This window comes from Lynx rufus, unplaced genomic scaffold (genome assembly GCF_022079265.1).
Source record: "Lynx rufus isolate CCGP_SWC_20201006 ecotype Redwood Valley unplaced genomic scaffold, mLynRuf1.p SCAF_7, whole genome shotgun sequence".
In the NCBI taxonomy this organism is placed as follows: Eukaryota; Metazoa; Chordata; class Mammalia; order Carnivora; family Felidae; genus Lynx; species Lynx rufus.
In genome coordinates, this window is record NW_025814889.1 from 37,908,082 (window position 1) to 37,924,333 (window position 16,252).

General features: G+C 38.6%; 1 protein-coding gene across 1 annotated transcript in view; it reads left to right on the plus strand.

Moving 5' to 3' along the window:
* Positions 1-16,252, plus strand: part of TULP3 (TUB like protein 3) — a 65,670-nt gene that overhangs the window by 25,059 nt on the left and 24,359 nt on the right. Inside the window, exon 2 of the mRNA XM_047067239.1 lies at positions 9,061-9,112. Coding sequence (XP_046923195.1) covers positions 9,061-9,112 — 52 coding nt within the window. The remainder of the gene's footprint in view (positions 1-9,060; positions 9,113-16,252) is intronic.

The following is a 16,252-nucleotide window of genomic DNA, read 5'->3' on the forward strand; positions in this document are numbered from 1 at the left end:
TTTCTTCAGATAAATGCTAGAAATAGACTTACTGGATCATATGGAAGCTCTATTTTTAATTTTTTTGAGGAACCTCCATACTGTCTTCCATAGTGGCTGTACCAATTTACATTCTCACTAGCAGTGTACAGGTTCCCTTTTCTCCACATCCTCAACGACACTAGTTTTTTTTGATAATAGCCATTCTGACAGATGTGAGGTGATATCTCATTGTGGTTTTGATTTGCATTTCCCTGATGGTTAGTGATACTGAACACCTTTTTATGTATCTGTTGGTCATCTGTCTGTCTTTGGAAAAGTGTCTATTCAGATCCTCTGCCTATTTTCAAATTGGATTGTTGGGGGGAGGTTGCTATTGATTTGTATGAGTTCTTTATATATTTTGGGTTTTAACGCCTTATCAGATATATGATTTGCAAATATTTTCTCCCATTTAGTAGGTTACCTGTTGATTTGGTTTATAGTTTCCTTTCTGTGCAGAAACTTTTTAGTTTGATGTACTCTCTCTAAAAGTTTCCTTTTAAAAAATATATATTTTTTTACATTTTATTTATTTTTAGAGAGAGAGACAGAGCACAAGTGGGGGAGGAGCAGAGAGAGAGGGAGACACAGAATCCGAAGCAGGCTCCAGGCTCTGAGCTGTCAGCACAGCACCCAGTGCGGGGCTCGAACTCACAAACCGTGAGATCATGACCTGAACCGAAGTCAAACGCTTAACCGACTGAGGCACCCAGGCGCCCCTAAAAGTTTCTTTTTGATGAAGTCTAATTTGTTGATTTTATTGATTTTTAGTATGTGTATTTAAGTGAAAGGCATAATAAAAATGTACAGTTTTTCTCCCAGAAGTAGGAGTCAGATCTTTTATTAAGTATGAATAATGGACTAGATTTAAGAATTAAAAAATTACATTGCTTTATGTAGTTATTTGTCTTCAGGTAAACCTTTTTTCCTTCATTTTTCCTGTAATATCATCTAATAGTTCGTTGTCACACATAGTACATTTATTTCTGATTGAGTTGAACCAGATTTTCATAAATTGCTTTATTGTAACTTCACACAGGCAGCTAATTACTAACAATTTACAATTATGAATTCCTCTAACTAAAATGAATAAATTGCCTTCGAAGTTGTCTCCTTTATCAATCCCCATTGGCATTTATTGAATTTATGTAATAAAGCAGGGTAAGCCTTTCCTTGTTTCTTAACTAATTCCTGAGACTAAAAACGATCATTTGTGATGTTATGAAGCAATATTGCAATCAGTAAAGGAAGTACTCACTCAAGTTACTATTAGAAGAGCCGTGGACTGTTCATAGCCTTCATTTTTGCAAGTCTTAGCCTGCTGTGCTCCTGGCAAGAATGGTGTTTACTCCCTCCGGCACCACAGAAGGAGCTGTTTAGCCACCTGCATCCCTGGCCAAATTGCAGCGAAGTGCTGATTACAGCATCCTTATTATCTGGCACCGTGTAGGAGGCGGCAAGAAGCACTCCCTGACTGTATTGCAGCAATGGATTTTGTGTTAGAAAAAATTATCCTTTTTTTTTTTTTTTGTATGCGTAGAGAACTTGACAGGAATGCTAAAAGTGTAATCATAGAATCTAGCATGTCATTGATACATTATTAAATGCTTCAAACTATTTGGCAACATGGTCTGTTGGGTACAGCTCTAGACTAGCAATTCAGTGAATAACATTTTAAGGTGGGCTCTTGAGTATCTCAGATATTTGATCTTGGGCAAATTTCTTTATTGTTCATACCATCTCCATTCCTTAGAAATACTGTGCATGTAAATTAGACCCTCGACTAAGGGGCATGTGGATTTTTTTTTTTTTTAATTATTTTGAGGGAGGAGGAGGGGCAGAGACAGAGGGAGAGAGAATCCCAAGGAAGCTCCTCACTGTCAGCATGGAGGCCAATGCGGGGCTCAATGTGGGGCTCAAACTCACAAACCATGATGAGATCCTAACCTGAGCTGAAATCAAGAGTCAGACACTCAACTGGCTGAGCCACCACGTGCCCCAGGGCATGTGGATTTTTAAGTGTACACATTTAGGAAAATGTCTGGTTTTTTGTTTTTTCCCCTCAAATTTCTTATTTTGAAAAAATTTTAATATACTGAAATCAAGCAAGGAAAATAAACCGATAACCTATGACTTTCACCTAGAGTCATTACTTATTAACATTATCTCTTAATATCTCACTTTTAAAAATCTTTTAAATGAGACTTAAAAAACAGTTGTAAAAACGTAAGAGAATTCCCTGGCTGAGCTTCCCCTAATGTTAATATCTTACATAATCATAGTAAATTATCAAAACCAGGACATTAATACTGATTCAGTACCATTAGCTAATCCACAGGTCTTCTTGGAGTTTTACTAGTTTTCCCACTAATGTCTCTTAATAATTTGGGATCCAAATCCAGGATCCTGTAGTCTACTTAGTCATCATATCTCTTTAGTGTTCTCCAACTTGCTTAGTATCTCAGTCTTTCTTTGCCTTTCCTTTTTTTTTTTTTTTAATGTTTATTTATTTTGAGAAAGAGATGGTAAGCAAGCGAGTGGGGGTGGGGCAGAGAAAGAGGGAGAGAGAATCTCAAGCAGGATCTGCACTGACAGTGGAGCCCCGACGTGGGACTTCATCCCATGAACTGCAAGATCATGACCTGAGCTGAAATCAAGAGTCAAACACTCAACTGACTGAGCCACCCAGGTGCCCCTTTGCCTTTCCTTTTTTAAAAATCAAAGTATAGTTGACATACAGTGTTACATTAGTTTCAGGTGTTCAACATAGTGATTCAGCAAGTCTATACTTTATGCCATGCTCACCATAAGTGTACCTACCATATGTTGACATACAAGGCTATTCTAGTATCATTGACTACATGCCCTATGCTGTACCTTTTATCTTTGTGACTTATTCATCACATAATTGGAAGCTCGTACCTCCCATTCTCCTTCATCCCTTCTGATCTTGACAGTTTCGAAGAGTACTGGCCTTTTATTTTGTAGTGTGTTTCTCAGTTTGGGCTCCTCTGTTGTTTCCTCATGATTAAATTAAGGCTGTGCACTTCTGGTGAGAGTGCCACAAAAAAATGATGCTGTACCTTTCTCAGCACATCTATCAGGAGGAGCGTGATGTTGCTGTGTCTTCTTACTGGTGATGTTAATCTTAATCATTTAGTTAACGTGCTGTCTTCCAGGTTTCTCCATTATAAAGTTACTCTTTTTCCCTTTGCAATCAGTAATTATCCTGTGGACAGATACTTTGAGACTATGCAAATATCTAGTTCCCATCATACTTACACCTACTAATTTTAGTGTCCATTTATGGTTCTTGTCTGCAATGGTTATTACTGTGTTTGCCTTTGGTGACTTTCTATTTCCATCATTCCTTTTATCTTTTTTTTATTAGAAAATTTTTTAACATCTATTTATTATTGAGAGACAGAGAGAGACAGAGCATGAGCATGGGAGGGGCAGAGAGAGAAGGAGACACAGAATCCTAAGCAGGCTTCAGGCTCTGAGCTGTCAGCACAGAGCCTGACGCAGGGCTCGAACTCACAAACCAGGAGATCATGACCTGAGCTGAAGTCGGATGCTTAACCCACTGAGCCACCCAGGTGCCTCCCTTTTATCTTTTTTAATTGGATTTTTTTTCTGTAAGGAAGAGGTGTACCTTCTTCATTTATTTATTCATTCATTCATTGATTCATATCATTATGGACTCATGGATACTCAGAGAAATGTGGCTCCCCCCATCCATACTACCCTGTTCCATTATTATTTCCACCTTATTCCCACGCCTACATGGCCACAATACTATTATCACATTAATATGCTAATACTCTTATTTAAAGCACAGTTCAGAGTCAAATATCCTTAGTGCACCCATAATAGTCTTTACTGTGTGTATGTTATGATTAATATTCAAAGATTATGTGTTATATTTTCTTGCCAGAAATCTCTTAAGTCTCTCCACTTTAATCTAGAAAAAAATTTTTTTTGGTCTCTCTTAATAAGGATGTTTTTCTCAAGAATTCTGAGAGTTGTCTTGCAGAATTTCCCTCCATTTGGTTTGTTTCCTCTTGAATAGATTTAGGACAAACATTGTTGGCAGGAATATTGCATACGTGATATTGTTTTCTTCTCGATACATCACATCAGGAAATACCTTATGTCAGTCTGTCCCATCATTGCTGAATCTGTTCATTTGGTTAAGGTGATATCTGCTACATTTTCTCATTGTAAGGTTACCTTTCCCTCTTTGTAACTAATATAATCTGTGGGGAGATACTTGAGATTGTGTTGAATATCTTATTTTACTCAATGGTTGTAGGATCCATCAATGTTTCTTGCAAGAGTCAATTATTAATATGGTGGTTATAAAATGGTGACATTCTACTTCCATCATTCATTCTATATTTATTAGTTGGTTATTCTGTAAAGATCTTTGTTGTGACATTTATTTAGAATTAGTATAGACTCATGAATTTTTTAATAATAACAGCTTTATTGAATGAAATATAATTCATATACCATACAATACAGCCATTTAAATTATACACACTTCAGTGCTTATTGGTATATTCATAGAAATGTGCAATCATCACCACAGTGAATTTTAGGACATTTTCATCCCATGCCCTTTAGCTATCATCCCTCAACTTTGATCCCCACAAGGCCCTAAGCGATCACTTACGTACTTTCTGCCTCTATGCATTTGCCTATTCTGGACATTTCATAAAAACAGCATTATATAATATGTGGTCTTTTGTTGATTGGCTTCTTTCATGTAGCACAATGCTTTCAAGCTCTTCTATTTATGGCGGAATAAATCCCATTGTATAGATAAATCAGATTTTGTTTACCTATTTATTAGTTGATGGACCCTTGAGATGTTTCTACTTTTGGGCCCTTGTGAATAATGCTGCTATAAAAAATTGTATGCAAACAGCCATGTAAATATACTTAACACTGCTGAACTGTCCACTTAAAAATGGTTAAGGTATTACATTTTATGATACATGTTTTTACCACAATAAAAAATTTATGGAATGTCCATATTTTAGAATACTAGCCATTTAATATTATATTTCAAAAACCTATATAACATAAAAGATGCTTATGATATAATCTTGAGTTAAAATGATATAAAAATCATAAATTTTATTTCAAATATATAAAAATTACTAGAAATATTTGTAAAGATATTTTCTTGTTAGCAGGGATTATTATCTCATGATGGTAGGATTATGAAGAGACTATTTCTTTTTCTTTATAAATTTTTACAAAATCTATAAGATGAATATGCTTTATTTTTACAACCAATGAAGAAAAAAACTAGAAAGAAAAAAATCATACAAAAAGAGTTTGTCACCAGCAATCTTCTTGTAACACATATATTATCTCAAAAATCCTTTCAATTAAAGAAATAATAGGGTGAATAGGTGAAGGGCATTAAGAGGCATTAAGCTTCCAGTTATAAAATAAGTCATGAGGATGAAAAGTATGGCACAGGGAATATAGTCAATAATATTGTAATCATGTTTCAAGGTGACAGATATGGTGACTACACTTATTGTGGTGAGCATTGTGTGTGTGTGTGTGCGTGCATGTGTGTGTGTGTGTGTGTGTGTGTAATGCACATATATATAATGGAGAGTAGTTCAAGAGAAAGGCGTTCTGTGGGTATTATTCTACATTGCACTTCAATGTTGGATCTATGTTGTTTTTATAAGATGTATATTTAGGGTTTTCCCTGTTTGTATCCAGTAAATAGGAAATTTTCCATGAGAAAAATGGGAGGAAATATAGTACGTAATTCCATTTCTTTTACACTGTAGGAATTCTTCTTGTTTTATGTTGATTTATGAACCAGGCTTGGTTAGGCCTGCCATTAAACAACTTTGTTTTAAAGGAAGGCGAGAGTATTGAAGGAAAAATACAAATTTAGTAAGATCATGTTCCAGTTTAGACCAGAAATTCTAGTTCAGATTAATGTAAGTATATAAAATGTTATTTCTGGTAAATTACAATTTAAAACTAGAGCTCAAAGGAAGCATAGCTCTTGATGTATAGGAGGTATCTAAATGTTATAATTATATAGCATATTTTTAGTGCTTCTTTTGTTAAGGTCAAAACAAAACCTGTTCAGCTTGCTCAGGCTTGATGAAAGGAATTACGTGGTGTCGAGATTGGCATTGAAGATACACCTGGTTTCCTCACTCTTAGCGTCTTTAACAGAAGTGTTTGCGGACTTTAGATGTGTGTGAGAATTTAGCATGAGTGAGATTTTAGCTGTGTGTGTGTGTGTGTGTGTGTGTGTGTGTGTGTGTGTGTGTGTGTGTAGAGGTGGGGTTGGGGGTGGGATAGGATGATTTATTTTCTATGCCAGGGGGTTTTGCAATTCTAGTTTAGTGTTGAAGGCAAAGTGAGTTAGAGGAGAAGCAGGATTCATAGCAGAAGCTGTTGAAAATACCAGCACGTAACAGTGCATTTTTTTTTTACCATGTTACCTGTTCCTGTGTATTCATACTTTTTTCCCTATATATCCTAATATTCTTAATTTTTTGTCTTAGTTGCTTTATAGAGTTTTTCAAATTTATACTAATATCCACTAAATACTAATAATATTCTAGTACTGTACTCATAAAGCTAGGATTTAAAAATATGTGAATGAATATTAAAAATATTAAGGAAAACAGGAACATGTCTAGGAGAACTGTTAGGGACCTACAAAGTCAAGGCCTGAATACATCATATCTGACATTTTTGTTTGTTTGCTTGTCCCTCCCTCTTTTGAACTGGGATAAAGGAGATGATTTATTTTAAATACCCAACAGGTTTTTAAGCATATAGTTTAGAAGGAAATTAATAGAGGGAAACTGTCAGAGAACCAGGATGTCATCTATATCTAAGGGGTTATGAAATATGCTTACAGGTTCAGGCTGTAAGCTTGGGTGGCTCACTCGATTAAGTGTCCGGCTTCAGCTCAGGTCGTGATCTCACTGTTGGGCTCGAGCCCTGCGTCAGCGCAGAGCCTGCTTGAGATCCTCTGTCTCCTTCTGTCTCTGCCCCTTCCCTGCTCATGCATGTGCTCTCTCTCTTTCTCTCTCAAAAATAAAATTAAAAAAAATCTGCTTACAGGTTAGTAGGCAGGAGGAGTCTTGGAGATAGTACACAAATTCCAAGTTGTTATGCATTATTAAAATGCATGAAACCTTCTAAAATGTGTGAAGGTAGTGGTAAACCACTAAGGTGTGGGTAGATGCTTTGGTATTTTTACCTCAAATGCAGGAAAAGCCATGCTTCCCTTGGTAACCATGGAATTTATCTTCTCAAATAGATTCTGATAGTAAGCTCCAGAAAAAATTATAATTAAATAATAATTACTATTATTATAAATAATAATAACTGAGAACCATTTCTGCCTTGTTTCATTCTCTACTGTTTCCAAGAATTCTGAGTCACAAAGTAAAATCTTAAGTTAGAAAATTTTCAAAAATAGAAATGGCTTCAGAGAGAGTTTTTTTTAAAGTTCAAAAGCATTTGGTTTATCAGTTGAAAACAGTCATTGGATTCCATTTTTGTTGTTGTTTTCTTCCATCAAACAAATCTGTCTCCTAGTGGTGTTAAGTCTTGTCTGTTCAACTGTACTTATAGTCTCCTTCCATGACTGGCATCGTATTTTATTAATGGCAAACCTGCAAAATAAGTTAAATGACTTGCCTAAATCTTTTTATGTTTATTTTTATTTTTGAGTAAGAAAGAGTGCAAGCTGGGAAGGGGTGGCGGGGGCGGGGGGGCAGTTTGTGGACAGAGGATCCAAAGTGGGCTCTGCTCTAATAGCAGTGAGCCTGGAGGAGCCCAATGCAGGGTTCGATGTGGGGCTTGAACTTACGAACCATGAGATCATGACCTGTGCCAAAGTCGGACACTCAACCAGCTGAGCCACCCAGGTGCCCAACTTGCCTAGATCTTAAGGAAATCAGTAGGCTGTAGTCAGATGCTATACACAGTTGTTGGGGGTGGGGGAAAATTCCCCCTACTAATCTTGGTTCTTTGGGCTGGTCTAACAATTAAAATGACCCAAAATAGATTAATGGGAAGAAAAATTAATTTTGTACATATGGAGGTCTCATAGATATGGAACCTAAGAAATGACCAAAGCAGGCAGTTTATATACCTTTTAGAGAAAGAAACAATAAATTTGTGAAGAAATGACAAGACAAAGAACCTTAGTCTTGGCTACTAATTAGTGAAGAACTTAAGCAGAGTTTGTGTACATTGACCTCTAGGCCTTGAATTCTCGATCTCTGGTGATAAATGTTTTTTTACCTCCTGGTACAGGAAGAGTACCTTTCACATGGGAAATTGACTTCCTGCTTCTGGGGGACAGAAAGGAGGGTCAGAATGTGCTTGCATTGGCTGTTTCTCAAGTAAACTTTAATTCAGAATTATCAGTGTGCTACTTTGACGTATTTGGGGGCAGCCTGCCACAATCCCCATCTAGTCTAATTCTCTATTTCCTAGAACTAGCTCCAAAAAAGAAGAAAAATATATTGGATTTTTAGGTGGAATTTAGACTCTGGAAAGAGACCTGGATTAGAGTCTGTTTCTGCTGTTTAACCTTATGCATAGCCCTCTAAGTCTGTTTCTCCATGTTCAAAGTGAAGAATAATAGTGCCTAATTTGTAGGATTGTTTTGAGGAATAAATAAAATAATGCATGTCAGATACTTAGCACTGTGTCTGGGCTATAGTTAGTACCCAACATACGGTTTAAAGAAAAAATTCCTGCATGCATGTGAGTCTATGTTCTACATCTTTTTTTTTTTTTTTTCTTTTTACTCTTTGGGTACTTCAGTCTCCTGAGGTTTTCCATAGAATAAGCGTGGCAAGTCCTCCTGAAGCCAGTGTCAGGTAACATCTAGAAACTTTCCCTAAGGCAGAATCATTTGGCTGAAAATAGCCCAGGGGAGTAGATACATGGAGAATACGAAATTGACATGTTTTTAACAGAATTTTCTCTTTACATGCTTTTTTTTTCCTTTTTAAATAGTGCCTTTGAAGATGAGACAATGAAGCTTCGACAGCTGAAACTAGATAATCAGGTGAGCAAATCAGGAGTCTCCCTCCTGTTTTGAAATAAGTGAACAGCTATACTGACCATGATGATGATGCATCTGCTGATGCAGAGTCTTGAACTCTGAAGTCTTGGCAGGGTCATGGAAAGAAGACAGGAAAGGGAAAGGTTCTGATGTTGTAACTAAGCAGTGCTGAACCAAGGCCCTGGGCTCTGGCAAGACCCAACTGCCTTCAGGAGCACAGTGATAAAACTGGCCTTGGATTTATAGTCACTGGAAATTCCTTGGCACCTTTCCTAAGAATTAGAAGAATGTTAACATTGTATTTCTGTATAGTAATTTGGTCCTGCTGCCTTAAATATGTCTCTACATTGTACTTTCATTGAACTACAAGGATGAACTACAATTTCACGGAATTTTATTCAATTTCATTGAACTACAATGTTTTTCTCATTCTCAAATACAGATCTGAGCATGCTGCTGTGTTTGCTTAAAACCCCGATTGCTTACAGCACAGTTTTCTTCACAGCACTGGTCCCAAAGTTCAGTTACACATTCATTCTTTTCTTCAGTGATTTGATTTATGTTTGTTTCCTCCACTAGGCTAAGCTCCATGAGAATAGGAGTCAAGTCTGTTTATGATGACCAGAAGTTCCCAGCATAGGGCTGGGCACATAATAATCCTTCGTTAAATATTTGAAGGAAGGAAGGAATAAATGGACACTTGTGTGTCGTTATATGCTATGATCATCATTGTTAGCTTAGAACCTATGCCCAACATATTTTGCTTTCATTTGAGCATGTTTTCTAATTTAGGACATTCTATAGCTCTAGTCTTCCCATGTAGTGTCTAGATTCTAGGTGACTAAACATACCTCTAAAGTTTTGCCTATTTAGGTTAATGTTGGAATTAATAATGGGACTTCTAGTGTAATAAGTTGCTTTAAAGGTGGACTCATTAAAAACTGGGGAAGAGGTCTCTTTGGGGCATGTGGGGATGTGCAGGCCTACTCTCCATAGGGCAAGGCCCCTGTGGGTTGGAACGCCACGCTGGCCCCAGGAACGGCACTGGTGCTTGTGCTCATGTGTGGCCACCCCTGAATAGCACCTTCTGAGTCTTTCATGGTGATGGCAGAAACTGTCATCACATTCCACTGACACTCAAGTCACCAAATGTTGGGGTCTAGTCTCCTCATGTGCAGCTGGAAGGGAAATGTTGCCCAGTGGTCTTCAGAGACCCCCTGTATGCAAGCCTGTGCCACCATAGGAGACATTTGGCTTCTAGGTGGCCGTGGTGGCCTCCATCATCAGCTGTGCCATCATCCTGCTTAGGCCCTAGCCCTCTTCACATGCTGCATCGTGAAGTATGCAGAGAGGAGCAGCCACAGTTCTTGGACAGGGTGGCCCGGCTGTGGCTCCACCCATCTAGTTCTGTCACCTTCAAGGTCTAAATAGCAACAGAGGCCTGTCTGGAGCCACCTGGCTAGGCACAGGACAACCACAGCTTCTCCACCCCTGGCAAGGGCCCCAGAGGGCTGGCTGGCAGGGACAAGTACCACTGGGCCTAGCGCTCTGGGCCCCAGCTGTCCTGGGCTCTCCCTGCACCCAGGTGAACACACGACAGAGCTTGCCTGTCCCTGGGCCATTGTGGGAGTGCTTGTGCAGCCTGATATTCAGAGCCCACCCTCCACGTGGGGAGGGCCAAGTGAACCCCAACAGCCTGGCACCTGTATCTTGGCATGTGTCGGTGAAATCCACTTTGGGGCTTAGGGATCCCCAGGGCACATGGGCTTGGAAGGCTGGGGACCCCAACATGAGTGACCTGTCCTGGAGGAGCCTGGCTGTAGCACTTTTTATAAGTAGGCTTCCTTGAAACCACTGCTGAGGTTAATATACCAACTGTATCCTCCCTCCAACCTGCTTCCTTTAAAGAGACACAGGGACATCTTAAGCAAGTCTAGTTTTGCACAGCCAAGCAGGAAAATGGCAAAAAAAACTTCTCAGCAATTACAGGTGGTTGTCTCAGCATTTTCCTTTGCGAGGCAGGCTGCCTCTAAACAGAGACCCATCTAGTGTTGTGCACACATCTGTAAAGTTGCCGGGTAAAGGGTGTGAAATAAACAATCCTTTCAAATACTGGGAAAACATAAACTAAAACTAGGAAGGAAACTAATCTAACTGGGATCATGGGGAAAATTCTGATTATATATATATATTTCTACTTATACTTACCTCCCCACCACACACAAAAGAGATTGAAATACTTGAGATGGGCCCTTTATTTTCTATATTCCATTGTGTAGCAAACTCTATTTAGGGAGATGTGCCCATAAAATTGTAGATCTTTGTTTGATTTATTTTTATAAGGCTAACTGGTACATACTGTGCTAGCATCTAAAATCTATGGTCATCTATGAAATAACATAGTAGATGTAAGTTTTTGAATTTTGAAGTTTTTGAATTTTGTATAGAGATATATTTTCTTTTATTTTAAAAATATGGATTCCGGTAATACAGAAAAGATATTTCATGAACAGTCTCTCCCTCTCTATATGGCTTAGTTCTTTACCAGAGGCTGTCACTAACTTCTAATGTATTTTTCCAGAGGTGGTCAATGAATATCAAGACATAAAATTTTGTAGGAGTATTTTAAAATTCAAAAAATGTCCGGGCCTGATGTACAAATGGTGTTAAATAGTGTGTGAGAATACTGTAAGGGGCCTGAAATGCTGCCTTGGGCATAAGAAGGAGGTTGCTCAGCAGGGGGCAAGGGAATTTCCACAAATGCAAACTGAGTGTTCAAATGGCCTGTAACAAAGGCAGCACTACAGAATGAATAAAACATAGGGCTGGGAATCAGAAGCCTTTGGTTCTAGTTTTTAGTCTGCCATTAATTAGCTATGTGATCTTAGAGAAGATTCTTTTTAATACTTTTTTAGTGTTTATTTTTGAGAGAGAGAAAGAGAGAGACAGAGCATGAGCAGGGGAGGGGCAGAAAGAGGGAGACACAGAATCTGAAGCAGGCTCCAGGCTCTGAGCCGTCAGCACAGAGCTTGACACGGGGCTCAAACTCATGAACTGTGAGATCATGACCTGAGCTGAAGTCGGACCCTTAACCGACTGAGCCACCCAGGTGCTCCTGATTTTAGGTAAGATTCTTAAACTCTGGGGCCCACTATTTTATCTGTAGAGTGGGGTCAGACTGGATAACAGAATGTTAGATAGGATCTTAGACTAAGTTAGAGCTGAGATGGAAGTACATTGAGGAAGGCTAGGTTGCTGCTCGGTCTGGGCCTCACAGGCTGGTAGGATCTTGATGGCTCACAGTCCAGGGCCTGCCAACCTACCTGAGGTGTACCATGTGCTGCCATCCATGACAGTGGCTTACTGTGGCAGTGATTATCAGTGGAGGTGGGAGAGCCTAGGGAACCTTGTTCTCCCCACACCTGCCTGAAGTATACAGTAGATTAACCTCTTAGGAGTCCTGCTTTGGGAATGTTCCCATGGTTGAGTCATTGGTCATGAATTTTGTAGGATGAGAGATAGTTTGATAAGAGCAGCCAGAGGTCATAAGTCTCATGAGGATTGGTTCATACTAACCAATTTCATAAGTGATGAACCTAAGCCAGGGGATTAATTTATTAATTTCTAATGAACTATATACCAGAATCAGCTGGTCATCACATTCCTATCTGCGGGAGGTTTGCAATTATTAAAGTGGCCTGGTAAGTTTGAAATCAGGGCAAGTGGAGTCTGTAAAATGATATCTACAGTAAATATCATTGTGTGAAGGTATAATTAATTCATCTCTACTAAAGGGATACACCTGCCAACAGAATGAGATATGTGAGTATCTGGCCAGGCCACTTGCTGCCTTGTATAGTACGAGAGATACAAGGTAACTCTTGCTCTAAGTTTTATCCTACCTTATTTCCACACTGACCATTTTCCTTCTCTTAACTCATTCTTTCATCATCCATGTTTCAGCAGTACTGAGCAGGTTTGCTTCTTTCATATCTGTCTTTTTTCCCTGATAGTATAATCTTAGTATTTAATGTTTGAAAATCCTAGATTCACAGATAATTTACACATGGCTGTTTTTGTCCTATATAGGTTTTTGAACAGCTTTATTGAGGTCTAATTCACACACGGTAAATATACACCCAGTTAAAGTGTACACATGAAGGTTGCCTGGGTGGCTCAGTTGATCATCTGGCTCTTGATCTTGGCTCAGGTCATGAGCTCACGGTTTGTGGGTTCAAGCCCCGTGTTGAGCTCTGTGCTGGTGGTATGGAGCTGCTTGGGTTCTCTTTCTCTCCTGCTCTCTCTGCCCTTCCCCCACTCACACACACCCTCTCTCTCTCAAAATAAATAAACTTTGAGAAAAAAGTGTACAAATGATTTTTAGACCTCATATAAAATGGAATCATATAATATGTAGTCATTTGTGTCTGGCCCCTTTACTTAGGAAAATGTTCATCCATGTTGTCACATGTATCACTGCTGCAGTCCTTTTTATTGTTGAATAACATTCCTAGTTGTGGATACTCCACATTTCATTTATCTATTCATCAGATGATGGACATTTGCATTATTTTCACTCTTGGGCTATTACAAATAATGCTGCTCTGAACCTGTGTCTAAGTTTCTGTACAGACATACTTTCATCTCTCTTGTCTGATATACCTCAGGTAATAGGAGTGAGAGAATTCCTGGGTCATATGGTAAGTCTGTTTAACATGTTAAGGAACTGCCAGACTGTCTTCAAAAGTCACTGAACCATTTTACACATTCCCACCAGCAATGTCTGGGGCCTCCAGCATCTCCACATCCTTGTCAGCACTTATTATTTTCTGTCTTTGATTACAGCCATTTGAGTTGCATTTCCCTAATGACTAATGATGTTGAGCATTAAAATGTACTTAGTGGCTCTTTGTATGTCCTCTTTGGAGACATGGAGAAATGGAGAAAACCCATTTTTAAATTGGGTTATTGTCTTTTTGTTGTTAAATTATAAGAGTTCTTTATATAGTCTAGATCCAAGTTCTTTATCAGAAGTATCATTTGTGAATACTTTCTGCAATTTTTACTTTCTTAATGGTATTGGTTTCAGCATAATGTTTTCATTTATTTTTTCTCCTGTCTCTTGCACTTTTGGTGTCATATCTAAGAAACCATTGCTTACCCAAGATTACCAAGATTTGCTCCTATGTTTTCTTCTAAGAGTCTTACACTTCCTATGATTTGCTTTGAGATAATTTTTGTATATGGTGTAAGATGAGAGTCCAACTTTATTCTTTTGCATGTGGATATCCAGTTGTCCCAGTACCATTTATTGAAAAGGTATTCTTTCTCATTGAGTATATTTTGTTTTTATTTTTACTTGTTTCTCTAGGGTACTCACTTTTTTTTTCAGGGTATGTGAACTCCTTAGCTGGCTACAGATTGTAAAGATTTTTAGATTCTTCCAGGGATGTTACTCAGCCACGGATGCACATTAGGTGGAGAACATTTATGCCATCTGGTGGACAAGGGATTGAAGTACAACATAGTCCCTTTTGGTCAGGTTGCTCATCTGTTTGTTCCTATCATTATAACAGAGGTGGTCATTCGCACACTGAATTGATATTTTAAGAAGTGTGATTTAGGGATTCCTGGGTGGCTCAGTTGGTTGAGCACCTGACTCTTGATTTTGGCCCAGGTCATGATCCCAGGGTCGTGGGATTTAGTTCTGCATTGGGCTCTGTGCTGAGCATGGAGCCTTCTTAGGATTCTTTCACTCTCCCCCTTAGCCCTACTCACTCTCTCTCTCTCTCTCTCTCTCTCTCTCTCTCTCTTTAAAATAAAAAAAAGAAAGAAGTGTGATTTAAAAATTTTAGTCTCTTCTTCTTTTGATCTCACTTTGTGTGCTAGGGAGATTAGTTATGTTTAGCCAAACTGTTAGATTGCAGGCAACCATTCTGATATTGCTGGTTGCCCCTTGTGGTCAGCCGGTCTGTTCCAGAAGTGTCATACTGTAACCAGCCCATCACTTCTAGGGAGTCTTTCTGGAAAATTGAGCATCAGTGAAGTCAGACTCTTACTAATTTGAGGCTTGCCTGAGCTTTATTATTTTATTGCATGAAGCCATTTGATGGAATCCCCCCTCCATCTAATCTCCTTTATTTCCTCATTTATTTTGGAATTACCATCCAATATTTTGCTCCCGGGGATTGATAATAGGACATACCACTGCATTCTGGAAAAGATGGATTCTTTGAGTTATTCTTCAGTTTCCAAGGGAATTGGGAAATTTAAAGGTTTGGCTTATGTGACACTGAAGGTCCTGAAAGCAACATATTTTAATTGCATATAGGGTATCAATCAGTCACCTGTGGCTCTCTTCCTGACTACCCATCCTTCTTTTAATATTGTAAAGAATCCTTTGTTTATGCAGCCTCATTTACAGCTTTTTAGGGAAGGTAAAACAAATGAAATATGAGTTGACATTGTTGCATTGAAGCTCAATTAACACCTATCTCCATCCTCCAAACTGTGTGAGGATGATTAGAATGCTAAATCAGGAGACACTTTTCACCAAAATAGCAATTTGCCCGCCAATATTTTATGATTTTTTTCTCGTTTAAAAATTTGGACAAGTGCTCGCTTCGGCAGCACATATACTAAAAATTTGGACAATAGTAGGTTATATTCAGTGCTATAATGTAGTAGTGGTGGCTACTACAGTCTACAGTTGGTGTATTTCCCTCAAGTTGCTAATCTAAATAAGTGTGACTTGTGTTGAAGTTGATAGAGAAAGGCTTCACCAGATACACTGGTAGGATCACTGTGGCCAGGAGTCTGGTCTGCCCTTTACAGGTCTAAAAACTGGGTTTTGTCAGTGAACCTAATATAACCAGGTCCTTTGGCACAAACTCACACTGGTCAAACTCGCGACAGTCAGGTATGAAACCAGACACCAATTTATTAATATACAATGGGAACTCCAGCTCTTCCAGTGTATATTCATCTCTGCTGCTCATGCTTCCCTGCTCTGGGAACATGATACCTAAGAAATTAATTGAAAATTAGAATGCTGGTTGGTAAGAAGGGAATTTGAGGAAATGAAATTAGTAGTCCCAAGGGACATTTCATCAAGGCCATGAAGAAGCCCTTATATGGTTTCCT